Raw genomic sequence first — 27,544 nt, forward strand, 5'->3', positions numbered from 1 at the left:
ATCTAGAGGTCCCCTGCATTTCATGAGAGGAGGAGGGATCCTGTAAGAAAAGTGCATACCTTTCCCACTGTTTCACACAAAAAAAGCCAGTTTGGCTATCAGCTGGGTACAGACCCAACTCTAGTTCATTTGCATGTTAGAAAATGGGTTTGTTACTTGCAAACATTTTCAACCTTGAGCACTCTTAACGGAAAGGTCTCTGAAGTAAGTACCAGAATTCCAAGATGTTTCAGGTCTTTGAGATTTGTATGAAAGGAGAGGAAAAAACTGATTTGGATCACTCTCCAGAGTCTCGGTAACTTTATCAACCAAGGGTGCAGGGAAAACCCCCAAACACGGTCTGAATGATGTGCAGGGGCTGCCAGGAAGATGGTCGGTACAATTTAAGGTTCAGTGGTCAGAGCTTCCTGGGTCCAGGCAGCCCAGGCAAAGAAAGTCCTTTAACTCAGATTCTACTTCGTTAGATACTGTTTCCATCCAAGAAGTAGTCATCTGTGGTAACCGAAATAATGTAATCAGGGTTTAGCATGAAAAGCAAATTTACCCTGTCAAAAGTCATTACCTTGAAGGATATAGGCTGCTAACAAGGCAGCATCTGATGTTTTACAGAGGAGGCGGCCGTGGTAGAGATCCCTTTTGATCTGTAGGAAGACTAAGTACCTGCAGAGAAAACAGAGAATGAACTATAAAAGGATTTATTTGATTGCTTTAAAGACATAAATATGTAACATAAGCCTATCAAAATCTTTGTCAGGACACTTTTACTCCATTAAAACAAGAATCTCAAAACATATTACGGAACAAATACATTTTCCATATCCCTGACGACTCTTTCAAGCACTTTGGCCCTGAACTGATGCGAGGTTCAATTCAAAACAACCTGTCGGTTTCCACCTGCAGCTCAAAGCAGAAAGAGCACTTTCTGGTTAAATGCATTTGTCCCCACCCTTGCCCAGTGCGGGGCTTTGGAAGGAGCCAGCCCAGGTCAAAAAGGAAACCTCAAGAGAAGGGCTGATGGGGCCCCTCTCTGCCTCGGGCTCTGGCTGGCGCTGCCTGGTAAGAGCGGGAGGCGGGGGAAGGAACTGGCACCGGGAAGAGTGCTGCCTCGTCTTGCCAAGGGAACGTGTGGAACGGCCCTCATTATTGGCTGAGGTCAACCAGGCTGCTTAGAATTTGAATAAGGTGTAGGAAGAGGCATCGGCGAAAAAACAGGGAAACTTGTGTCTAGTCTTTCTTTGATTACGGGCAGCTCCCCCCTCAGGTGGAAGGCGGCTGTCAGGAACCACAGCTACTAGGAGAGGACGTGTGACTACCTGCCAGGCTGGGTGTTACATGCTTTTCAAGCCCGTCTCCTCTAATTCTCACATACTGCTTGGAGATAGGTACTGTTATTATCCCCCCCTTTTTTAAGATAAAGAAACTGGGGCTGACGTGGTTTTCTCACGGGTTTATGGCAACTGGTAGGCGACACAGCCAGGATTCCACCTCAGGACGGTTAGGCTCCCAGGGCTGGCTCGTCATTGCCGTGTTACACCAGCCTCTCTGCTCTGTAACTGCTTCATAGTTTCACAAGGAGGTGGGGACACCCTGTCGCCGTGGAATGGAATTACCAACTTTCCATTTGAAATGTCTTTACAAGGAATGGGGTCTTGGATGCTCATAACTTCACAGGTGCCCCAAGAGGAGCAAAGACCAGAGGGTAGAAACCCCTAAGTGAGTCACAGAGGCTCCTTGGCCAGGAGGCATCTGGTGGTTTAAAAATATGGCCACAAATTCCTCGATATGCCTCATTTCCGGAAGTAGAGCTTAATTCTGTCCGTTTGAGTGTGACGAGGTCATAATGTCGCTGCAGCTTCCTCCTTGTTCTCTCTTCCTCTTGGGTCACTCAGTCTGCTGGAGGACACTTAAGCAGCTCTGCAGAAAGGTCGATGTGGCGAGGAACCAAGGCCTTTTGCCAGCAGCTAGCAAGGAACTGAAGCTTTCTGCCAACAGCCATGCGAGTACACCATCTTGGAAGCAAATCCTCAGGTCCAGCCTTTGGCTGCAACCCCAGGAGAGACCCTGAGCCAGAGCCACCCAGCTAAGCCACTCCTGAATTCCTGACCCACAGACACTGACAGACGATACATACTTGTCATCGTAAGTTAAGTTTTGTGGCATTTTGTTGAACAGCCATGGATAGCTACAGCATCCCCACAGGAGTAATGGGAATATAGTAAAACTCCCTTAAATTCCATCAGCCTGAACCAAAAAGAAATTGGGTTCTCTCTGGACAACTAAGAGGTTTCCATTGCTTCTGTCTTCAGGCTGAAGAATAAAACAGAGGATTCCATGCCCACGGGATCATGTGAAAATGCTCAAAAGAGAGAGGACCACTGACAAGGCGACTTCTGGGGTGATGGGGGTACCAGCTGGTGACTCTCAGAGCCTTAAGCCTGGTGATTCAAGTTGTTAAAGAGAAATGAGGGAGCAGCCAAACCTTCTTCTCTCCTGAGGCCTTGCTACTCAGAGCGTGGCCCACATAAAAGGGTATCAGCGTCACGTGGGAGCTTGCTGGAAATGGAGAATTAGGCCCATCTGAGAGCTACTGAATCATTTTAACAAGATCCCCAGGTGATCTGTATATAGATTAAAGTGTATGAAGCACCGTCGAAAGAAAATTCGGAAGTATCCTTCTAACCACGTCAGGATGGACTGCCCTCCTCAAGCTGAAGGGAAGGTGAGCGCTGGAGTCTGGAAGTTAATAGGAACTCCCCTCCTTACCCCAAGCACCCTCCCCCAACCCCAACTCAGCCCCAGCGTTTGCCAAGGAAAACTGAAGGAAAAAGACATCATGCAGAGTGAATAGTAATTAAGGTGGATCTATGAATCCAGAATCAAGTTTGTCTTCACTCTGCTCCCCACAGTGAAATGGAAGAGAGGGTGGGGGAGCGCTTCTCTGCCCCTCACTGCTCCAGCTCCCACCTCCAAAGCTTTTGCCCCTGACTCACCAATCACTCCCTGGGCCTGTGTTCACGCATCATGCCTCCCGCACCTGCTTGTCTGTGTCCAGAACTCAGGGACAGCACACACTGGAGTAAAGGAGATATTTCAAAGGGACAACAAGGCTCCGGGCAGTGATTCTCAATGTGGTAAGGAGAGCACCCCCCCTGGGAACACGTCAGAGTCTGTATGGGTGGTCCTGGCTTTGAAAAGGCTCCTCTAGAGCTTCTGATTTGTTCCCCAAGGGGGACATGTTCCTCCTCACACAGAACCATGACGGGTGCATGACAGGTGCCTCAGGGGAGCTGGAAAGGAAACAAGGCTTTCCACTGCTGTGCGGGGCGTCTTCAGACTTCTGAAGGTAGGACAGCCACAGGGAGGTCAAGGCTAAGACGTGAGAACATGGTCAGGCCACAGAGCAGCAACTGCGGGGATGGGGTGGGGGGAGTCAACATCCTCAAGAAACAAAGCCCAGTCTTTAGAGGACAAGACGACATGAGCTCAGGAAAGAATCAACTGACAGCCTCAAGGGAGAGAGCTGCACTAGGGGTCCCCCCTCCCTTTCCTGCCACAGCAGCTTCCATCAAGTTTTGTGTTTTGTTCATCTAAGGAGGTAACCAGTGACTCAGTGTTGCTGGCCATGGAAATGTCTCCCACGTGACGCACAGCATCCTTAGACCTGTCCCCATGAGACCCTGGTGCGTTCTCCTTGCCACACAAGGGCCTCAGGAGGACGATCTTGTCACCTGCGGCACTGCCACCAGGGCCCCTGTGTTGTAAGGCAAGGGGTCAGCCTGCTGGGGCCGCCCAGCATGGCTAGCTCGTCGTGAGCAGGCTGGGTGGGGTGCCCAACCTCAGACCCTCATAGTAGGAGTCACAGAGCCTAATTCTCACATCTGACAGCTGAGGAAGTAGAGGTCCAGAGAGGCAGAGGGTCTCATCTGAGGTGACACAGTGATCTGTATCAAGGAAGTCATGACTCAGGGCCTGGTGCTGTTTCTACCCCCATGGTGGTTCAGTGAGCTGAGAGGAAAAGAAGGGTCCTACACAGAGTCAGGAGAACTCTGTCCTCAGGGAGAAGTCCTCATTGGAACACAAAGAGAAATCAGCTTAAGACCAGATTTAAGGCAACAAGCTGGCTCCTTACGATACTTTTTTTTCGGTGAAACTCTGCCGATCCCCTGGCCTCAAACAGGCTTTGCCTCGCCTCCATTTTTGTTTAAATGCCAGGTTGTCCTAAACTGATGGAGGAGTGAATCAGGACCACCCAAAGGCAGAATGTGTGACAGCCTAAAATTCAGCCGAGGAGAAGTTGAGTTTTTCCAGAACGTGTGCATCTCTCCAAGGTTCTGGCTTGGGTGTGAGTTTTTCCAGAACGTGTGCATCTCTCCAAGGTTCTGGCTTGGGCGCTGTGCTTTCTGATATCAGAGGCTGGGGATGAATCTAGAGATAGTTCCACGGTAAAGGTTCTGAACACTGGAAAGCACTGGCGGCTCCTGAAGAGCTTCTTCCAGAAGATCCTTTGGCCCTGCCTTCCCTTCATTATATTCTTTGCCCCTGGCTTCCTCTATTTTCTCCCATCCTTCTTTCTAACTATGATCATGTTTAGTATGTCTTCCTCCCTCATGCCAGACTGCAGGCTCACTGGAGTCAGAAATTATGTTTTATTTACTTTTAATATTCTTCTAGAGAGCCTATACATCTTGTATCTAGCTCACCCAGACACCCTCTCTCCCACCCACCCATCCCCCTACCCATCCATCCACCCGTCTATCCACTCACCCACCCACTCATCCAACCAGTTCTGAGCATACACGTGCCAAGCACTGCCACAGGTGCTGGGGATACACAGAGAAAAAAACAGAGTTCCTACCCTTATGGAGCTTATACTCCAGTGGGGAGAGACAGAAGACAAAATAATGACAAAACAATTACAGCAGCGATTTACTGAGGGCACGTTGTGTGCTGCCCACTGTGCTGTTGGAAGCACACTCTTTCATTTTGTCCTCACGGCAACTCTATGAGGCGACTACTGTTTTTTATCCCTGCCTCGTAGATGAGGAAGCGGAATGACTAGAGAGATTGTGGCCTGCCTTGTCCCACAGGTAGTTAAAGAAGGACCTAGGATTTGAACCCAGGTCTTTTTGATTCCTTTGCCCAGGACTGGCAACCTATGGTCTGCCACCAGAATTTCCAATGAGAGAAAATAAAATTTTGTTGGAATACAGCCATGCTCCTTCATTTATGTATTGTCTGTTTTCACGTTACAATGGTGGAACAGAGTAGCTGTGACAGAGACCATATGGCCACGAAGCCTAAAATACTTCCTATATGGCCCTTTACAGAAAAAGTCTGCCAACCTATCTTAGCCTAAGCTCGGCTCAAGTGATGTTCACTGAAGGAATAAATTACCTGAAAACTCTATTAACATTTCTTTAAAATAAATGACCTAAAAAGTCTATTAACATTTTTTTGAGCACCTGCTCAAACATGTGTCAGGCAGTTTGCTTCCTTGGAAGGTGGGGCCCCGTTTGCAGTCAGTTTCCGTCTATTACTTGATCTTTCAACGAGTTCGAACACCTGCAGCCCTTGTTAAAAGCTAAATCGGGTGCCTAGTCCCCATTTTCTCTGCCTTGTCTCTAGCTCAGACAAGAAAATCTATTTATTACTTTTAAAAAAATGACAAAAGAGATTAATCAGGATTTGGCAACTAAATTTATCATCTGGGAAGAGTCCAAGAGATAAATTGAAGCCCAGTTCTTTACTCTCTACTTCCTACCCTCCTCTCAGCCTGCCTTTGTGGGAATAGCTGAGACAGCGGGGAAATTTAGGACCAATACTGCTAGGAAAAAACACTGACAGCTAAATTAGTTTGGCAGGAAGGTGGGGTGGAGGGCTCTAAGCCAGGAATGAATTACGGGTGTGGAGTGAGGCTGGGGCAGGTACCCAGTCTTTTCAGATCAGCAGAGATGTGAATGAGGAGGGAGATGCAGCTAAGTTCAAGGCCTCCAAAGAACGCCGCAGGGAGGGTGAGGCACAGAGATGCCACATTAGACCGCGGCGCCCTGAGGTTCACACACCTGACAACACTTGGGAAATGCACTTGAGGGAAGGAAGGCTGGTGAGGTGCAGAGCAAGGGGAAAACTGTCAAGGATGGTGGGCGCAGATGGGTGTGGAAGGGGCAGGAGATCAGTGCTTGGCAGTCACTCAGAGAGAGGCCTGACCATGGCTTTCTCAGTCCTCAAACGTTAGCTGCTGGCGTTGGGACTTGAGCTAGGACAGAAGAGGAGTGGGGACTAGCACATAAACATAGGAGAAAAGCCAGCGCTAACTGTACTCGTGCCCCATGCAGAGCCCTGGGGGTCCACGGACCATGTGAGCAACATGGCAGCAAACAGACAGCGAGTCTGCTCAGCACCAGGCTCGCTGGGGGGTGTACTGAGAAGCACGAGACTGTGTAGTGGTTCATCCTACCAGCAATGCTATGAGTACTATTACTATCCTCATTCTATAAATAAGGGATCTGAAGGTCAGAGCAATTAAGTATTTTATGTCCGAGGCCACATAGCCGAGAAGTAACAGAAGCACTAGCTGAGCCCCCAGGTCTATGCTGCTTCTTGGGTAGGAGGGTCTGTACGTTACTGTGATGCAGTGGCATTTGCTTTAGAAAACTGTATTAGGAGCTCCTCCTAAGGGCCAATATAACTGAATATTTTTGTCCTTCAGTCAGATCAGAAAGCCACGTGTCTGTCGCGCTCTCACTGGCAGCTCACTGAGTTGTTAGACCGATCCCTCTCATCCTCAGGGTTGGTCCAGCGAGGTGGACACCAGGTGATCCTGATGGGAGGTGTCAGGTGAGGTGCTAGGCTCTCAACAAAGATGTGTTAAATCTGCCCTGCCGTGTGGACAGAGCGTGGGCTTCTGGGTCTGCCCTGGCATTGTCACCTCTTTTGAGGGGTAGGGCGGGGGGGGGAGCAATGGGGTGGGGAGCAAGGAGGAAGGGGCGGGCTCGGAGCTGTGGCAAACACTCTGGAAGTCATGAGCAGGGCAGGCTCGGGCTTTGCGAAACACTCCTCTCTGTTTAAGTTGTTACACACAGTGGTTCCACCCTCACTCTCCTGCCTAAAGCTACAGGACTGCTCTTTGATATGGATGAACTTGGTTTTCGGGAGCAAAGTGGGAGCCACAGCCACTTCCATGCCTGGTAAAGAGCTTGAGGTCTTTACTGTCCTCAGTGCTTTCACGTGGGGGGGTGGGTGTGCACCGCCCCGAGCACCGGGGGAGGCGGCCTACCAGATCCTTCCTGATCCTTCACGAGACTCTCCTCAACCTCCACGAGGCCACGTGGAGAAGCCCTTTTCCTACCTTCCCGCTCTGCTTCCTGTGCACGCCTCATTCCTGCTTCATGCCCTCTTCTCTCCCCGTTTCCTCAATTTCCTCCTCAGGGAAACGTTTACCCCTCTTCTCTGACAGAAAGCTAATGGCATGCTCTTCAAAACAGAAGTGAGTATAATTCCGCATTCTTTGGGATTTTCCCAAGCCGTTCAGGATCTAGAAGCAGCTCTCAGAGGACAAGCAGTCTCCATGATAGTGATGTCCTCGTCCCAGCCTAAACCTGTCTCGAAGGTTTTAGGGAGAGGGTGGAGCTGGCCCAGCTGGCTCCTCCTAGGCTCTAGGATTCCCGAGCATCACCTCTTCCCCGAGGGCACCACCCTTTACAAGGTAGCATCAGGGTTCTGCTAATGTCAGATGAGAGCCTTCTAATATAAAAATTAAGGATCCCTATTTCAAAGAGCCCCTGAATCTCTGAGGCAAGGCTTTTAGAGTGAATTTGGCTCAGATATACAAAATCCTGGGGAAGCTTTGAGGCTTCCATTCATTGACCCTCTTGCAGGACGATGTGTGCAGAGAGGTTCCTTCTCATCCTCAAGTGGTGTGGGATGAGACAGGATTCACTCCACGCAGCTGTCTGCCCGCCACGGAACACGATCCCCACAATGAAGAGTTTATCCTGGGCCTGATCCATCCACACACTGGAGGTCACCCACTTGGACTGAAAACCTTCAGTGCGTCCCAGCTTGTTTTTCACAGACCTGCTTTGGCATTTCCCAAGCACAGTACCTTAGGCTACTGGAGTGTGTATTCCAACTTTCAGCTCCCAAAATAAGCAGCAACACAGCCCTCTCCAAAAATATCCCTGGCAACCACATCATCAGTAAAAGTAAAAATGCTCTTGATTAATTCATCACCCCAGATCCCTTTGCACAGGACCGGTTTGAGATGAAGTATTCACATTTTCTGAAGGAAAGAAACTCACTCTGCTGCAATAAAAGCAAAGAGTGAGCAAAGAGAGCATATGGAAGTGAAACACAGAGGTAAGATTATATTTAAGGAGAACTCCTTGCCTATCAGAGTTAGGAGCTTCCAAAATAGAGGATCCAGGAGGTACAGTCCCTCTTTCCTACCTCTCCAGCAGGTATGAGTTGCTGAGGGAAGCATGCTTAGCCTTACCTGGTTATTTCTTCTTTCAAGGCAGCAGGGTCTGCAGGGTAAAACTTCACACGGAAACACATGGTGAACGGAGGCTGGGCTGCGAAGAAAAAGAGATGCCATTAGGAAAGACCCCCTCCCCAGGAAGATGACTGGGCTCCCCTCCCCACCGGGATGTACAGGCCCCTGAACCATCAGAAGAAAATCCTCCAACGTTTAGGGACAACTTACACTCAGAAGGGTGGAAAATGACCAAAACTCACTACATGTGGGAGGTTCCATCCCACCCTCCCCAGGGGCGAGGCTTCCGTCTTTTCACAGAGAGTACTTACATCTCAGTTGCTTCACCACCGACTTTGTAAACTCCAACCAGTGCTGAAACAGAGAACACAGAACAAGAAAACCCTAATGAGAAGCAGTGTCAGATATAACTTGTTTTATCCAATTTAAATAACTAGACAGATTGTAGCCCAGGGAGTACGCAGTCCAAAACCTTGTGCTGTGGAGGCTTGGAGAGTAAAGAGGGATGCGATTTTCTGAAATAAGCTCCCCAGGAACCAGCTGTGAAGAGGGAAGAGTTCCAGCTTCAGATGCCATTTCTGGGCTCCCCTGGCAATGCTGCCTTCTAAAGGAGAGTGCCAAAGTTCCAAGCCAGGTTTCTGGCCTCCCAGTAGGTAGAGTGAATGCAAGTATGTGTGATGGGGACAGAGCCCACCTGGCTGAGTAGAGAAGTGCTCCTTCTAAGGGGCTGTGTGTGTCTGTGTTAGGCGGCGGGGCCTGGGGGACACAAGGACACGCAGAGGCTCAGGGTAGCAGCTCTAGAAAGCACTGACAAGTGGAATTTCGTAAATGGTGACAAGACAGGGACGGCTGGTGTATATTTCATCTTTCTTTGAGTAACATACTGCCAACCCTCGTGTTAGGGAATCTGTACTCAGGATTCCTTGGCATCCAGGGATGTTTAAAGTCTAAGTCTCTTAAGACAACTAACCACAACCAACGTGTGGAATAGTATCCTGTTTTCCCTGGATTTTCACAGAGGCAGGACATAGTAGCAACACATTTTTCCCCATGGTACTCACATTTGGGAAAGGAAGCAATGAGACCGTCCTATGTCAGTTTCCCAGTCGTACATGGATGCTTTATAAAGTGTATTACTGATGTGTGCTGCTTTTATGCTAATCAAGAACCTTGACAATTTGCAGAGAGCTAGAATTGCTGTTATTTGGGGTTTGATTATCTGGAATTAGCTTAAAACCATTAGTGATAAGCTCTGGGAGGGCAGAAAACTGTCTAGTTTACCACTGTATCACCAGTACCCAGCTCAGTGTTCAATATGCAGCTGCAGAATGGATGAAGGAACCAGGACCACACCTCCCTCTTTCCTGGCTACTTCCATTCATCTTGGCAGAGTCCTCCCTCTGGCAGGAAAGCAGCCAAGGCCACGCAGACGGCATCCTGGCCTCCCTCGATGCCCAGCTCTCACCTTCTGGGCTAGGCCATGGGTCACGCAGTTAATGGACCCACGAAGAGCCAGCTCTTCCGTCAGCTCCACATGGATAATCTGGGCTGACATTCTGCTCTCTTGCTTCCTCTGATCTGAGTTCCCAGGAGGCTGGCAACTCATTATAGCCACTCAATGTGGTTAAGAGGTCCTTCTCACATTACACGGCCCACCGCGGCTTGGCTTCACAGGGATGCAAAGGCAAGAGATGAAATTGCATGGAAACAACTGGGGTTCTGGGCTGAACCTGTGGGGGCGAAGGAGGCCTGTCTGTTCAGAACGCACCGGAACTGGGGACAGTGGGGGAGAATGTGCAAGTGTCTGGGACTCAGTAAACAGAATGCCCTGAGGCAGTGGGTTGATAGATTAAAATAAATAGACAAAGGAAGACAGAAACTAAGAGGAATGACAGATCCATTATCCAAAGAAGGCAGAGGGAGCTGAATGACAAAAGGCTATTCCCCTTGGGCAGCTGGGAGAGAAGAGGAGTTTGTCCTGGACTGAGCGGATAAGAAAGAAGGGAGGCTGGAGGAGACACGGAGCAGGTGGGAGGGCAGTGGGAAGCTTGTGCAAGAGACTCAAAGGGTCTGGGAGAAAAATCTTGACAGGATCCCCAAAATACAGTGATGGCCAGTTACATTTTACAGCCATCTGGCTAAATCTGGGTCCCAGAATCACTAGCAAACTGGTAACACTGGATTGGGGAGGAGTGGTTGGGAGAAGAGGAAAAAGAAGATTCAGAGAGGGGGAGTTCCCTCCTGTATTGGGGTGAACAAGCCAATCTTTAGACTCTGGGGGCTTGAAAGGCTGGGAAGGAGAGGCCAAGGGTGGTCTGAGCCCCGGGCCTGAAGCAGGAACAGGGGAGGGGGTGAGGGCAGCTCCTCCAGGAGAGATCAGAGGACTCCCAGGCCCCATGGAGACCCCTACAGAGTAAGCAGTGATGGGAAGGATGTGAGCGCTGGGTTCTGCCGCCCTGGTGCTCAGGGGAGGAGGTTTATTTTAGGGCCTCACATCAGGGGGGGCAGGGTGCTCCCTGGCTCCTCTCCTCCATCTACACCATGATCAGTAGATCCAGGGTGCCGATTCTTCACGGGTCCACTTCCCCACATAACTCCCAAGTACCCTCTTGAGCCTCCCTGCTCTCCTTCAGCCCTCAATAAAGGCACAGAGTCACACACCTTCAGAGGCTACGGGGTACGAATTCCGCATGGAATCCCAGACACCACACAGGCTCTGGCGTCAGCAGGTCTGAGCAGGAGGCAGGCTTTGCCACTTGCCTTGGGCCACTCATGTAACCTGTCTGTTTACTCCCCTGGGCAGTGGAGAGTATGACTGTGACACACATCTCATTCGTGGAAAGGACTGAAGAACGTACAGGAAGCTCTTAGTTTCGTGCCTGACACACCTCGGTGCTCACTGTGTACGTGGCTGGGAGGTCTAGGCTGGTGCCCAGTGCAGAGCCGGCACACGGGAGCCGCTCCCTGAAAGTTGGTTTCTCCTTTTCCCCACTTCCTTATTTCTCTGTCTCCTTCTACTTTTAATCTTTATCACCTCCACATACTCTCTTACCCTCCTCAGGCACATTCCGATCTAGCTAAAAAACAATGAACAGGACACATTTAGCCTTTTTTCTTCACACGCCACTGTCTCCGGGAGATGAAGAGACCTTGGGGTAACTGGCCTTCCATCTTAAGGAGAAAACAGCTCAGATCAAAAACAAACAAAAAACCTCTTTGTAAAACAGTCCATCATTACAGAGTGAATGGACCCCCAGAGTGTGTGAGGGCACACAGCCTCCTGGTGTGATGGCACTTTTGAGGTCTTACCCTTTGGTTCAGAGTCAAGGACAGTATTAATGTCAAGACAGTGGGGCCTTTATAAGGTGAGGGGATGACCTGGACACTACTTTTCAGACACTCATGATCCTCAAAATTCTGCTCAGCCAGGAGGAATGAAACATGTCAGCCACATGGGGCCAAGACCTGTCACAGAAAACAGATACAGGTTTCGAGTCTTTTCCTTCAGCTCATGTGTTCAGCATAAACTCCTAAATGTGACCTGGAGACAGTGGCTCAGAGCATCAGAGAAGAAAACACCACCTGTCTGACCCAGTGCTCACATCCTCCCCATCACTGCTCTGGCGTGGTGAGGGTAACACCTGTGGCCTGGGCACTACTGGGAGGCTGTGCCCTCCGGGGCTCCAAGGTCCCCAGCGGTGACAGAGATGAAGCCCATGTTTGGAGCTGTGAGAGAGACTGCAGGCCCATGAAAGGGGGGCCCTCTGGGACTGGTGGTGAGAATGTTTTTGGAGGGTGGTACTGGCTGGGGTGGTGGTGGGCGGTGGCTGGGGTGTAGGGAAGGGAGACATTGAGGCCTGAATGCTTCTGCACACTTTCCCACTTCAGTAGTGATGCCATCGAGAACATCTCCACACCGAGCAAAGGCTGATGGACTGCTGTTATAGAAACTGCAGGTGTCGGCCAGCAGGGTAGCTGGGCAAGTGGAGGGGAGGAACATGGCACTACGAGTATACCACTCACTCACCCCCTCACCACTCCTTCAGCAAATAGTTATTGAACATCCACTGCATTCCAGGCCCCGTGCTGGTTCCATGGGCTACAGTGATGAATGAGATGAGGTCCATGCCCTCACGGAATTTTGTTTTTGCCGGGAAGCCATGTAATCAAACAGGTGATCACAGCGTGGAGTAGTAAGTGCTCCAAGAGGGGTAGTACAGGGCACATCACTCAGAGTGGGGGTCAGGAGAGGCTTCCTGGAAGAAGTAAAAGTCTGAGCTGAGACCTTACATGTGGGAAGGAGTTAGCCAGTAGAGAAGTGAGCCCAGGGGAAGCCATGTTCCAGAGGAGAACTGTACAGGCGAAAGCTCTGAAGAGGGAGAGGACTTGGGGGGTGGAGAGCCACAGCATCATCTGGCTGGGCCAGGGCAGGAGGAGACGTTCAGAGGAGATGAAGCAGGGGCCTGGGAATAATAGATTGTTCCCCTATCTGTCTGGAGTATCACAGTCCTTGTCAGTGCCTTGCATCCAGAGAGTTGCCCATGCTGTGTAGCACAGAACAAAAATTGCAGGATTTGTAAGGACTGAAGGCCCACGTCAGTTCACCTCCATCTCTGTCTTGCCCGGATTGGGCTGTCGTGGCGCTTAGGTGAGGCCCCCCCCCGCCTCACCAGAACAGTGAGAGTCCACCCATGTACCAGAGGAGGGCAGGAGAGCCCCAGCCTGTGACCTGGGCCCAGAGGCCACCACACAAGCCCAGCTGCCCTGCCTCTGACTGGGCAGCTCTGGGCAAATCACTTCTGGTCTCTAGGCTGCCATCTCAACATCTAAAAAATGACAGGCCACACCAGGTGAGCTCTGCCGCGGTGTCTTCCAGGTCCCCCCGTGTGACGTGAAGAGATGACTCCCAACTGCAGGGTCTGGTTGGTCCCTGACTCTCAAGGCTGGACTCTGAACATGAGCAACAGTTCAGGGCTTCAGGCTTACTGGCCAACCCTCTCCCCTGCATTTGCGCTTTGAATATTGACTTACCCGCTGTTTATCAGGGTCCACAAAGCGGATTCCAAAATAGTCTTTCTCAAGTAGGTTCAGGTGGTGGCAAAGAAGGTCAAACAGGTACTGGCCTTTGGCATCTCTCTGCAAAGAAGGGAAGCTGCATTGAGAAAGAAGCAGGCTTCTCTGTGTAACTTTGTTTTGATCGTCACTAAAAATTGTTTTAACAATTGCATGAGGATACGCAAGGGGCATGTGCCCAAAACTATGCCCTCCTATTGTGATGGATTCAATAGTCCCAGGAATTCTGAGGCTTTCTGCGCCTAGAAGGGGCCCAAGGGCCCTTCCTTCCACAACCACGTCAGAGAAGGCAGACAGAGTCCGGTAAGCCCAGCTCCCTTCTCTATAGCACACAGCTTTCCTCGGGACTGTCGTGCGGAGCACACTGCGTCCAGCCGGCTCCAGCTCTGAAGTAGATCCTGAATCTTCCACTGGTCTCCATCTCCATCACCAACCTCACAGGTGAAGCACCGCCACCTCTCAACTAGACCACGGCCAGAGCCTTCTAACCGGTCTCCTGCCTCTGCGCGCGCCCTCTTTCCGCATGGCGACCAGGGTGACCACAACTCAAACTGTCCTTTTTTAATGAATAAGTAATACCGGCACACAGTAAAATATCCAGACATACAAAAGGATATACCACAAAGAGGAAATCTCCTTTACTCTACTCACTCTGTGCTTCAGTTCCCCTCCCCAGAAGCAACCCCTGACCAGCTTCTGGTGTATCCTTTTTTTTTTTTTAAATGGAGGTACTGGGGATTGAACCCAGGACCTCACGCATGCTAAGCACACACTCTACCACTAAGCTATAGCCTCCACTCCAGTATATCCTTAAGGTAGTTAATTTATACGTGGGCAAGCCTATATGCACATACATCTCTTTTGAAAATACACTGTCAGCATATTTTACACGGTGTTGTTTCTGGGGACGTCCCCCCACTTAGGGTGTCGTGTGACTCTAGCAGCACATACACATAAGCCTCACAGTCTCTACTGCGCAGTGAGCACACAGGGATCTTTAACCCCATTACCGCGCCCACTTAACACTGTCAGCAAGGGGTTTCTCTTGCTCTCAGAATAAAATCCAAACTCTGATCATGGCCTCCCAGGACCCACATGACCTGGCTTCTGCCTCCTCTCTGCACTCATCCCAAATCATTCTTCTCACTACTCTCCGGCCACGGCCTCCCTGTTCCCGAGCCTTCCCAGGTTCTCCTGCGCCTGCGTCTTGCAGTCCCTCTGCCTGGGATGCGCTTCCTCCAGCTCTTCCTGCCCCGAGGTTTCAGCTCCAGTGTCCTTTCTGCGGAGAGGTCTTTCCCCTACAGGACAGCCCCTCCCTGTCACTTTCTATCTTATTTATCCCATTTGTTTCCTTCATAGCACTGACCACAATCTGTAATGATCTTGTTGATTTGTTTATTACTTATTTACCATCTGCTCCCTTCTAGACTACACTTTTCATGAGGACAGGAGCCCTCCCCCAGAATTTAGCACAGGGCCTGGCATATGGCAGGTACGGCCTCAATAATTATTTGTTGAATAAATGAATAGAAGGTGGAGGGGAGGCTAAAAGGCTTTACAAAATGTCAGGAAATTAGGCCACTTCTAAACCCATAACCATCTCCTTCAGGGACTTGCCTGCATATCTGGGATGAGCTAGGGGGGAGAATGACTTGCAGGAAACTGTCAGAAAGCTAGAGCTCTGCAAGGCAGCATCTCTGGGTCTGTCCCCAGTGGTCTCTGCAGCTCAGCTGAGATGCTTATCTCTGGTGGGTCTGTGTCTAATTCTGCATCCAAATCAAGGTGGTCTTATGAAATCCAAGTTACCTCGCCTGTGACAAAGCCCAGGGCCTTGGGTAATTATAGAAGGACCTGGCCCTGCTCCAAGAATGGGCAGATCTTTAAGGCCTCCTCGAAAGGCTTACACCTCCCCTCATCCCCTTCTGCGGGCTCACCCTACACTTTTCAAGGAGAACTAGGGCAGGATATCAGATCTCTCAGCAAGTATCTTGAGACGCTTATCCTTGCAGGATTGGAAGGATGAGCGAATGGACAGCTCAACTAAGGCAGGTGATGCCCCATGGGCACCCCCATTCTGCTGGCCCCGCACTCCCCTTCACAACATAATCCTGAGGCAGCGGGCTCCATTCCTCTACCCTTTGGTCTCCCACCAGAAAGAGCTACTCTCCAGACGGACAGACACTTGTTATGAAGCACACTGGGAATCAGGGTGGTGGGCCACAAACCAAGTCTTTCAAAGGACTCCATCAACAACTGTCCTGCTGGGCAGGGGCTGTTAACTCTTTCCTCACTGATGCCCCAGAGTGTGGGAAGAGCTTAAATTCATTCTCAAGGCTCTTCTGGGAACAGAGGAAATATGCTTAGCCCTATCCCAAGCAGCATGTCCTGTTCTGTTATCTCTCTCATCGCAACTGAAATGGAATATTAAGAGATAGTTGCAAGACACATGCACCCCAATGTTCACAGTAGCACTCTTTACATAGCCAAGACATGAAAGCAATGTAAATGTCCATTAACAGATAACTGGATAAAGAAGATGTGGTGTATGTGTGTGTGTATATATATACATATACATATACACACAATGGAATACTACTCAGCCATAAAAAAGAATGAAATAATGCCATTTGCAGCAACATGGATGGACCTGAAGATTGTCATACTAAGTGAAGTAAGTCAGACAAAGAAAGAAAAATACCATATGCTATCACTTATATGTGGAATCTAAAAAAAATGACACAAATGAACTTATTTACAAAACAGAAACAGATTCACAGACATAGAAAACAAACTTACGGTTACTGGAGGAGGAAGAGAGGGAGGGATAAATCAGGAGTTTGGGATCAGCAGATACAAACTACTATATATAAAATGGATAAACAACAAGGACCTACTGTAGAGCATAGGGAACTATATTCAGTGTCTTGTAATAACCTATAATGAAAAAGAATATGAAAAAGCATGTATATAAAAATGTGTAACTGAATCACTATGCTGTACATCAGAAACTAACACAACATTGTAAACCAACTATATGTCAATGAAAAAAGAGACAGTTGTATATTAAGAATATTTTTCTCTACAAATTTTACTTTGCACCAAGCTGGCTACTACACTGTGATCAGCTAGGGTGAGCTGGGTTTTTTTTAAATTGAAGTATTGTTGATTTACAATATTATGTTGGTTTCAGGTGAACAGCATAGTGATTCAGCACTTTTGCAGATTATACTTCATTATAGGTTATTACAAGATAATGGGTATAATTCCCTGTGCTATACAGTAGGTCCTTGTTGCTTGCCTATTTTATATATAGTAGTTTGTGTCTGTTAATCGCATACCCCTAATTTGTCCCTCCTGGGGTGAGTGTTAATGGCTGAAGACATTTGCTTCTATACATACAACAATCATACTACCAGGAGCCCAGGGGAGCCATGGGGAAACCAGGCTTCTGTACAGAAATCACATGGGACTTTTACTAAGAACAATGTTTTCCATTAAAACAACTAATTCTCATGGGCCGGCAGCTCAGATACACTCGTAGGGCTCTTCACTAGCAAGAGCATTAAAAAAGAGTAAATCCAGCCTCAGAGTTCTCCCATTTCACGGGAAGAAAAATGAAGCATGGCTTTTCTCTTCAGGTAGTTACTGTACATGATCTATATCAGTAAAAATGGACGTTTTTCTCATTATTTCTCAGCATCTGGTGAAACCCTTGCTCCCCACCATGAAGTCATAGTTCCCTTGGGCTCCCATTTACCAGCAGTAGATGCACAGTTTTGAGCTACAAGGCTCCCCTGGAGGCTAATGAAGAGAAGCATCTTCCTTCTCTGTGTGTCCAAGGCTGGAGGGAGGGAGGGGAGAGAGGTGGGAATGGGGTTCCTCCTTACAGCAGAATCCAAGGAAGTGTGAATTCCCAGCAGAAACACAAGGCAGAATCAGCTGAGAGAGCTGCAGGGGCACCTCTCACACAGGGTTGCCACTGCCCCTCGACTGGAGCCCTCATGTCTGTGGCCGGTGGAGTGGTCAGAGGCCACCTTGGTGGAGGGGTCACCTTCAGGTGGACCCTCCTGGTTGGTTCCTGACAACAAGCCTCTGGTAGGGCCAAGAGTTTAGGAATTTACAACTTCCTGGCCCTGCATTTCCAGATGCCAGCGGTGTCCTAGGATTCCCTCTCCATAGTCTCCCTGCCTTAAGTCTGGGGCAGCCAGAATACTCTCTGCAGCCAGTCTTCTCTTGGTGGAATGGCAAAGTCCAGTGAATTCCAGCTCCTTTTCCCTTTGTTGGCAGTTGCCTAGGCGCTGTGGCTAACCTGTGTGCTGTGTGCTGAATGCTGTGCCGTTGATTGCACTGGGGAGACAGGCACCCACGCTGACAGGGGATGCCTAGTCGCAGAGTCAGGGCTCCAAGCCTGGGACGTTTATCTTCAGGACAAGTGAGCTGAGGCAGGTCACCCACATCCAGCTAAAGGTCAGAGGTTATCCCTTTCACAAAGACACTAGTGGGTCAAAATAACTTATTAAGCACCCATTTAAAAAATACATTTCATTTCATGAACCACAATTATATCTACACGGATTTCAAAATAATAGTGCATCTAGGTACAACCTTTTAATTCTCTCTATATGGTGCCCAGAATGACTCACAAGTCCCTTAAAATCAAGCAAGAAAAGTAGGCTCCTGGGCCAGACACTCAGCAGGAGTTCCATCCGTTCAAGGAAAATGTAAATCCGCATGGAAGGTGCTGAGGAGGAGGAGAGGAGGAGAGTAGGAGAGCATTCATATTCCCACTCCTTCCTGGAGTGCCTTGTTTGGTTCTCTACAGTTTGTCTTTTCTGCAGGGAAGGCACCAAGGCAGCAAGCGGTAAGCAGGCTTGGGCCGCAGACCTCGACTATTCAAGGTTAACTGCATTTTCTGCCTCATAATATTGGGCAGGAGAACAGCATTATTTTAACCCATCACGGGATCAATCCCAGGGACGTTGGCACGTGACTCCTGATCAGAGAGGTTAACATGGGGAAAGCCCCCCACTCACTGGGCTTCACCTTATTCAATCTGGCTTACCTGTGAGGCAGGCAGTTTGGAAGTGCAAACTCTGTGAGTCTTGAAGGGGGCAAGAGCCCTCACAACTTTCTTAGTTCCTGGGACACAAGCAGTTAAAGGGGAGCTGGCCCTTCGAGAAGGCAGAGGTGAGGTGGAGGGCAGCAGGAGGTGGGCACCTGCAGTCCAAAAGCACAAGAGGCCAGGGGCGGGGCAAGGCCAGGCCAGGATGGGGTACCTAGAGGAGAGGGCGAGGGTTGGACAGGTTGTCCTGCCGGGGGTGGGATGGAATCCCAGCCCCTATTCTAGCTTAACTTTACAGTTCTATTTCTTGAAGGCCTTTATCTGTGTCCTCTAAGGGCATGTGTGTGCCAACGTCTACCAGGTTCAGGAGCAGATGCTGTGTAAAAGCACTTCAATGTCACAGAGGAATAGCCACATTAGCTCATCTTCTCAGAACCGGGGCGTGAGTATGCGGAGCCAAGAAGTGTGAATCAATTACTGGGGTGCAGTCCTGCCCCTGTGTTCACACACTATAGGCAGCCCAGCTCTCTGAGGCCCAGGGGGGACAGGGGCACGGATGCTAACAGCGGGGTCCTGGATTTCTTAACCTCAGCACCTTCCATGCTGATTTACATTTTCCTTGAATGGATGGAACTCCTGCGGAGCATCTGGCCCAGGAGCCCACTTTTCTTGCTTAGTCGTAAACCAACAGAAGCTGTCCAGGAACTGCTGAGGCAGCAGCTAGAAAAGCAGCCGGCTCACTCTGGGAGAAGATGGGGGAAGTTCATTCCAGGGAGGAATGCAGCCACACTGTCTGTCTAGCAGGTTGCCCCACATGCAGCAGGGCCAGAGCTGAGCCCCGTCCAGGTCCCCGCTCCCTTGTCTCAGAGGAGAGGGACTCCAGAACCGGGCAGTCAGGCTGGGGAGGACGGGGTCTGTGCAGGCACTTGGTATCTAGTCTGTGGGACCAGGAGGCTGCCATGGAGCCAGAAGGCCATGTGGCTCCTGGGCTAGAGGCCTGGCCCTGAGGAGGGAAGTCAAGAGTTCAGAAGGAGAGAGGAACGCTGCTGGCCCCGACCCCCGCAGCCACCGGCCCCAGCTAGTCCTTAACAAATCAGCAACTTCTTGCACCCATACCCCCCCATTCCACATGCAAGTGGAGGGAGTCTGGGTGATTTTCATGACGCAAATAGATATCTGTGGGTTCAGATGCCAGGCTTGGTGCCTCAGGGAGCCCTGTTGACAAGTCCTAGCTCGGGTCAGAGAGCTGGCTGAGCTCCTTGCCATGTGGTGTGCGTGCAGGAGATGTGCACATGGGGCGGGGAAAACACATTTGGTCCAGAACATGGAGGTCACTGTGTGCAAGTAAATGTCACAGGAGGGAGGGCCACGTGTTCTGTCAGCACAGATGGCCCAAACCAGACTCAACAATTAAGACCCTCTGAGGAGAACCTTCAAACGTGCTGTCACACAGCTCATGAGAGCAGGGCGAATGAGGGGCTGGACTTACTGAGATATCAGTGACGATGCTTCAGGAGCCAAGGCGTCCTCATTCTGTGTGGATTCCTGGGACCCAGTGAAGTTACTGGAGAGCAAAAAACGTCCTGACCTCAGCCTGAAGAAAAGCAAACTCGTCTATCTTTCCCATGGTGAGGCTGCTTTAACAGTAAGGTGACTCTTAGAAGCATCGCTGTTTCTTGCTATTGATTGAATAAACTTCGGTTGTCTTTCTCCAGCCAGTGCTGAATATCTCAGTGGACTAGTCATGTCACAACCGTGGAACTACTGAAAACTCAGCCAGGCTTGTTAGGAAAAAACTCAGAACCTTGTATTTGTGTGAAGCTCATATTCTCTCTCTCTCTCTCTTTCTCTCTCTCTCTCTCACACACACACACACACACACACACACACACACACACACACCCTCTCATACAACTATGCCTTTCACACAATGTTGCTTCAGATACTTTGTAAAGAAAAGTCCAGCATTTTGGGGCAAACAGAAATCCCCTTGCATCCAACCATACAGGCAATCTGACAACACATTTTATTGCCTTTTTTTTTTTTTGCAAAGGGCAAATGAACATGATATTTGGCAAATCTGGGAATTTCTGGGGTTGTGGGGAGTGGCCTGGGTGGCTAGGGTCAGGAGAAACAAGGCAAGCTCAGCATCCTTCCTTGTTTTCATAGCCCTGCAGCCTTTCCTCAGCCTCCCTCCTGCTCAGCAGAAACTGCTCATCAGCAGCACCAACAAACATGGTAGGTTCTGAGCTGGACACATCCCTAAAGAGGCCTTTTTTTCCTTCTTTCTTTAATGGAAGTACTGGGGATTGAACCTAGGACCTTGTGCCTGCTAAGCATACGCTCTACCACTGAGCTATACCCTCCCCACAAGAGGCCAGGATTTCTGAGTCCTTGGGCAGTCTCCTATTCAATTATCCTATCAGGTCACTCATGTTTCCTTGGAGATGAGGTGGCGGCAAAGCAAGCAGAGGGGGAAAGGGCTCTGGGAAGGTGCACTGAGGACGAGCCCTGGGCTTGGAGTCAAGGCTTGGAGTCAAGGCCCTGCTCTGCCACTTCTCAGCTTGTGACCGGATCTGTCAGTTAATCTGTCTGAGCTTCCGTTCCCTTAGCTATAAAACAAGGTTAACACGACATCTCTCAAAGGATTTTGTGAGGCTCCCAACAAGAGACATAACATACACAAAAACCCTGTGTATTTTACCTCCCAACTTCCCCTCCCTCCTGTGACCTCTTCTTCCTTTTGGCTGAACGGACTTGAACACAACAAGGCCTTAGCAAAGAGGCTGTGCACTCACTGAACAGAAGCCAGTCCTCCCTGGACGAGAACACTCAGGTGGGTCCCGGCTGCATGTCCACCTGTGCCATGTCCCTGAGCTCACAGGAATGGCCACCGTTTTGGAAATCTGCCCCTTGGGGCTCTCAAAGCACAGAACTGCATCTTCTCCATACCCCAAGGCTATTTTCCCCAGACCAGGTCAGAAGAAGAGTAGAAAATATCAAATATATGCCATCAACCCAAACTCTTTGGAGGCCTGGCACCTCTATTCAGTGCCAAGGAGACAAAGGCAGAGCTTCTCCTGACAGACTCTTGACATGCTCCTCATACTCGGGAAGGAGTGAGTGAGGTGGAGGCTGAGACGTGACACAACCCCAGCAGACACCATACCTTTTAAGGCCTTGGCATTCTTTAGAATAAAAAGAAAAAAGCATTTGGCAGAATGTATCTCATTAAATTAACCCAGAGTCTCAGTCTCTCTCAAAACCATGATTAGTTCTCTCTGGCATTAAAGCCCCAGAGCTAACAGTAATCTCAGACTCTTCCCCCTGGAGTCCCCAGGTGACTTGCTCATCCTGCTGGCAGGTAAAGAGGGAGGACAGACAAGCAGAGCCCACAACTCGGATCGGAAACTCAAGGTCCTGGAGCTCACCCAGTCACTCAGAGGCACTGGCGTCCCCAACTGGGACCCGACAGGCTGTTCTCATTGCTTCTCCTGAGAATGACAACCAGGGCCTCCCTCGCGAAGTCTCTCATTAGAGCAGACAGGACTCTGAGGCAGAGCTCCAGGCCTGGCTCTTGGTCTAAGGCCCCACTAATGGTTCATGCCACATTGATGAACGTCCCCCTTCCCAGGACTAAGTGGAAACAACCTCACTGTAACAACAAAACTTAAAGTCCCAGGAGGGGAGTGAGATAGCTGGGGCCAGAAGCCTAGCTAATGGTGGAAAGATGGTTTATTGTACAAATGCTGAGGCCTGGGGAAGCAACAGGACAAAGCCCAAATCTCCCAATAGTGGCCGTCCCAGTGATGGAGAGGATGGAGCGGGGAGGCAACGTAGGAGGCAATGGCTAGCTCACTTGAAAATAGAGTTTCCTTAATAAACAAATTCAGAACTATACTACGCTCTGGACCAGTGGTTCTAACTGGAGCCTGCGTTGGAATCACCTGGAAAGTTGTTAAAACACAGAATGCTGGGCCCCTCTCTAGAGTGTCTGGTTCAGTGGGTCTGGGGCAGGCCTAACAAGTTCCAGGTGATGCTGTTGCTGATGGTCAGGGGATTGGGGGACTGGATTCATCCTTCTCCAGCCCATGTTGGTCACTAGTGACTCTCAGGGCAAAGACTATAGGGATGAGGGGGAGGAATAGTGGGTATCCAAACACTGCCACAATCCAGCTCTGTCAGCACAATTCTCACTTTTATTCAGCTTTCATGGTCTCACGTACCAAGAGTACCAACCGCAGAGCATTAGGCTGGTGAATTAAATACTACAGAGGAGCTCTGCTCCTCCCTGCTAAGTTTTCAAATTCTGCCTTTCATGACAGTGGGCAGCTGCCCAATTCTGGCTGGAAAGTTCAAGTCCCCAATTACCATTTACTTTCCATGGCTAAGTAGCACAAAATTCACTGCACTTTTGCCATGAACTAGATCCTCAGAAAATAAAGCTGGCAAGAATCATCAAATCCAATTCAGAGAAAGAGCTCCCTTCTCACCTCAGTTCTGCTGTCAGTGGCAGGGGGTCTGTTTCAGAACATTTCTCTTCTGGCCTCTAAGGTCTCTTGTCTAGGAGGTGGGCTGGGGCTGCCCCAGACCTCTGCCTGCTGCTGCCTCCTCCCTGTGTCTGTGCTCTGTAAGCTTCTCAGTCGGACTTGCTTCTTGGCTGTGGAGAGCAGCCTTCTCCTTTCTTTTTCCTGGCGAGGACCCAGCTGTGCCTCCGTCAGAGGGTGGAGATGGGATGTGTGCCCTAAGGACACGCCACACCAGGGAGGCAAGCCTTCAGTGTTCAGCTTTGAGCAGGGAGTTTGGGGCAGAGGGAAGGGAGGGAGTAAGGAAAGGCACATCCTGCGTGCGGCCTTTTGGGCAAGTTATTTCTCTCTGAGCCTCAGTTTCCTTCTGTGTAAATGATCTCATATCCACTTACAAGTCCAAAGTCTCTGATTCTGTTTTTAGTTGACCAGAGTAGTCACCCTCCAGGTCCATCTTGTCTTAAACGAGGATAAAAAGAAGTTTTTAAAAAGGGGTAATAAGGTAGCTTTTACAAGGTAGATGTTTATTAAGACATTTATCGCTAGTTTAAGTAATTTAAAAAAATCTCAGGGCCATTGCTCAAAGTAAATGGAAAGAGTAAACAGAATTCATTCAATTCTGGAAACTGCCTCTAGCAGGCCTGAGACAGAGAAAGCCATTATGTGAAGCTGTTATCCTGCTATGAGTGTGGTCATTTCACACTCCGTTGGGAGTGAAGGAAAAATCCTCTCCAATCCTCCAGTGCACACCTCCAGCCTCATACAGTGAAGACTGTGGTGGGATCTCCCCAGACTGGATCCTGAAGCTATGCCTCCCTCTGTCCTACCCTGGCTTACTGTTTCCTAGACCACATCCTGAATTTCTATATGGGAGGGCCTTATGGGTGACAGTCTGACTGGGGTTGGGGAGGGGAATGAACTTTGATTTGTGTGGCCCTGTATATAAGATTGAGAACTTGCCAACTGTCCAGTAAAGACGGGACAGAGAATGACAGATATGGGAAGGGGCTGATACAGTGTCCCCCTTCCAACCTCATCCTGCACCATCCTGAACTGCCCAGAGACAGAGCCTCTGAATGCTGAGGTAAAAGTCAAGGGGGTGCTTTGAGGTGAGTGCCCTCAGTTCCCTGAACTTGGCTTCCTGGGGATCCTCCCCGATATAATACATCAATGGCTGAGCAGCAACAGGCACCTCTTGGTCTGTGACTAATTTTTGGGCTTGAAAACATCTCTCCTGATGTGCACTAGGGATGGGGTGGAGCGACCGGCCGCCCAGGGAATCAGCTAAAACCATGGTCCAGGCCTCGTGGTGTGGCTGAGTGCAAACAGAGGCAGCAAGACTTCTGGATGTGTGCCCCCGCACCTCCAGCAGTTCTTGGGCCTGAAGAGGAGAGGTGAAGGGAGGTTAGGCGGGAGCCTTGAGCCCAGCAGTGCCCCTGAGGCCTCAGGCACATCCCTGTTATCTCTGCGCCTCTGCACAGCAAGGACACCAATACTGAGACCAAGAGTCCCCTGAGGGCTGCACAGCAAACTGGCTGAGATGTCACCACTGAAAAAAATTGTGCACGACTGCCACAAACTGAATATTGTGTTACTGGAAGGCCAAAAAGTGGATGACAAACCACTGGGAAAAACAGGGGACTCAAATATACATCTGCTGAGGGTCTCCCTTGAGCAAGGCACTGCCTGAGAGTTCTTATGGTGGCAGAGACATGGGATTGAGAGACATCTGAAAAAGTGACTTGGGAAAAGCCATCCCCTCTCCTCCAATCTCATGGCATCACTGCCTGCCGTACCTGTCCTACTGCCGCCTCTCCCGTGCTCACGCTCACTTCCCGCTCTGTTACCAGGAGAGATGGACGTGTGCTCCCAGTGTATGCACTTGTGCGTAGACCACTGCCTTGTACCTGATCCTCAGGAAGTGTTTGCTGATTGACTACTAAATGATACGACGAGGCTACCAGCTGAAGATTAGCACCAGCTCATCCTCCCTGATGAGGGCCTCTCTCCTGGGTCTTTCACCCCTAATATCCAGTGAGATCAGTGTAGGAAAGGAGAGAGAAGGGTCATGTTGTGGTGAGACTGTTCCTGGCAATGGAGTCCCAGTCTAAAGCAGAGTGGAACTTAACCCTAGATAGTCATTCCAGGATTGCTGTCCCAGGTACTACCTTTTGCCTGGTTTGCTGATTCTTACTCGCTAGGCTGCACCTGAGTGGGACACGGGGCTTCCAGCCTAAATGCCACTGGGCAGCAGAAAGTAGCCTGCAGTCCTAACTGGCTCCGAAATAACTGCTTAGCCACCCACACACAGTCACGGGAAAGGGAAACACAGCTCTGCTTCCAGGAAGGTCTCTAGCTGGGGCCCTGCCATTGGAAAGGGAATTAAAAGTTCGATACTAGAAAAGACTAATCATTGTATCTGTGTAATTATATTGATGTGACTCCCATAGCCAAGTTCCTTTCAGGGAGTTGATGTTGGAAAGCACTTCCATGCTCTTGGGCTCATGGGTAATAGGTAGGATATTTTTAATTTCTGGAAATTATCAGACACCTTCCTATGGGTAAATTCCACATGTCTTGAGGGATTTCCCCCTCCCCGTACACTTTTTTTGATGCATTGCCTGTCTTTCTAAAGTATTTCCTGACACCTGGCCAAGGTGCCACAGAATCTTCTTTGGGCTTCAGATCAAGGGTGATTAATGACATAGGATACCTGCCTTATCACGTCACAGGTCAGGTTACACAGGAAGTGACTCTGGGATGGAGTTTAGTATGCAGGATGTTTTTAAGGAGTGCTCTTGGGATTGATACCCATGGAAAGGAATGGAAGAAAGCCAGAGAGGCCCAAGGGAGAAGGTGAGCTGTGATGCAGGCCTAGTGTTGACTTGGCTGAATCACAGGGAGCTTTGGAGCTAGGATGGTCCTTCAGAGTTATTTCAAGTTGAGTCAAAATAGCTACCTCTGCCTGGAGCAGTCACTGGATGTGGACCACAGCCAACAGCACTCCCGGGGGATTGGGTGGGCCATCAGAGCCCCTTACATCACTCTCAGCACAAACCTAAAGTCATAAATACTGTTTCTTGACAGAAATGTGCAAAGAATTCTACAAGCATTCTCTCTAATGCTAACAATTCCATAAGAGAGGTTTCTATTAACCCCATTTTGCAAAAAGAGGAAAAAGGCTTAGTGGAGTTGAGTGACAGGCCTAAAAACAAACGACTAGTATGTGGGACTCAAATCCAGGCCCACCTTGCCCCAAAGTTCCCACTCCTTCCATTATGCTGAGCTCCTATCCTCTGATTTTCTCACAATGCCCCTGCAGAAGCAACCTACAGCTCCCTCCTTCTAGGCACTCTGGGTTGGACTTCTAATCCTCTGACTGCATGTCTAAATGCATAGCTAAGCCCACTGCTGGAATTCTTTTCTGAATCTTTAGCTCTCTTAGACTTGGGCACCACTGGCCTGCTTCAAGCAGAAAACCACCCCTGCTGGAAAAAGCACAGATGCTGGGGTTTTCCATGAGGATACACAAAGCGGCCAATCCTTAAAACCTAAAAGGAAACCAGTAACTTAGTCAACAAATATTGAAGATGATGAATAAGAAACAAGCAGCATTTAAAGCCAGATTTCTTCTTACATTTTTTTCCTTTTAGGTTTCTTTTGGATCAGAACATTTCCAAATCTCTACATCCTGGAGATTATAGAGATTAGCTGGTAACCAATCCCAAATCCCCTAGACTGGGGAGCTGGGGCAGGGTCTGGGTGTAACACGAGAGGTCATATGCACTCTTTCTATACCCTCAAAGGCTGTTATCAGTCTTGGTCTTCCTTGGTATACTTGATACCCTTAATGGTTTTTTTTAATTAAAACTAACTTTTTAAGAATTTATTTATTTTTTTTTTTAGGGGAAAGTAATTAGGTTTATCTATTTATTTTTAGAGGAAGTATTGGGGATTGAACCCAGGACCTTGTGTATGCTAAGAATGCACTCTACCACTAGAGCTATACCCTCCCCTCGATACCCTTAATCTTTAACGTGACATGTAGACGCCAGAGGTAGTCATCAGCTCATGACAAGAAAAGCTGCTGCCTCAGCAAAACAACACATCCTTGGCAAGTTTACTTGGCCCTGTGGGTCTTTCTCCCCACGTAGAGTGTCTTATATGTTGTTCTCTGGGATACTCTTTTTAATTCATCAAAGGTGCTAACTTAGAAAAGCAGGTGACATCAGACTGTGTAAGACACACAGTCAACAGAATGGGCTCTGGAGCAGCCCCCTCAGCGTGTTTAAGTCCTCCCTGCACTTTGAGTAAGAATTCTTTTGAGGCCGTATTACTTATACCTATTCTCTCTGCTCAGGAAGACTCCAGAGATGAAGGGTGATGGGG

At 49.4% G+C, this 27,544-nt stretch overlaps 1 protein-coding gene across 3 annotated transcripts in view; it reads right to left on the reverse strand.

Moving 5' to 3' along the window:
- Positions 1–27,544, reverse strand: part of FRMD5 (FERM domain containing 5) — a 275,887-nt gene that overhangs the window by 35,004 nt on the left and 213,339 nt on the right. For all 3 annotated transcript variants that reach the window (XM_074366027.1, XM_074366028.1, XM_074366026.1), the window contains exons 2-5: positions 13,526–13,630; positions 8,806–8,848; positions 8,495–8,573; positions 563–660 (exon numbers count right to left, since the gene is read on the reverse strand). In XM_074366027.1, coding sequence (XP_074222128.1) covers positions 563–660; positions 8,495–8,573; positions 8,806–8,848; positions 13,526–13,630 — 325 coding nt within the window. The remainder of the gene's footprint in view (positions 1–562; positions 661–8,494; positions 8,574–8,805; positions 8,849–13,525; positions 13,631–27,544) is intronic.

Source organism: Camelus bactrianus, chromosome 6 (assembly GCF_048773025.1).
Source record: "Camelus bactrianus isolate YW-2024 breed Bactrian camel chromosome 6, ASM4877302v1, whole genome shotgun sequence".
NCBI lineage: Eukaryota > Metazoa > Chordata > Mammalia > Artiodactyla > Camelidae > Camelus > Camelus bactrianus.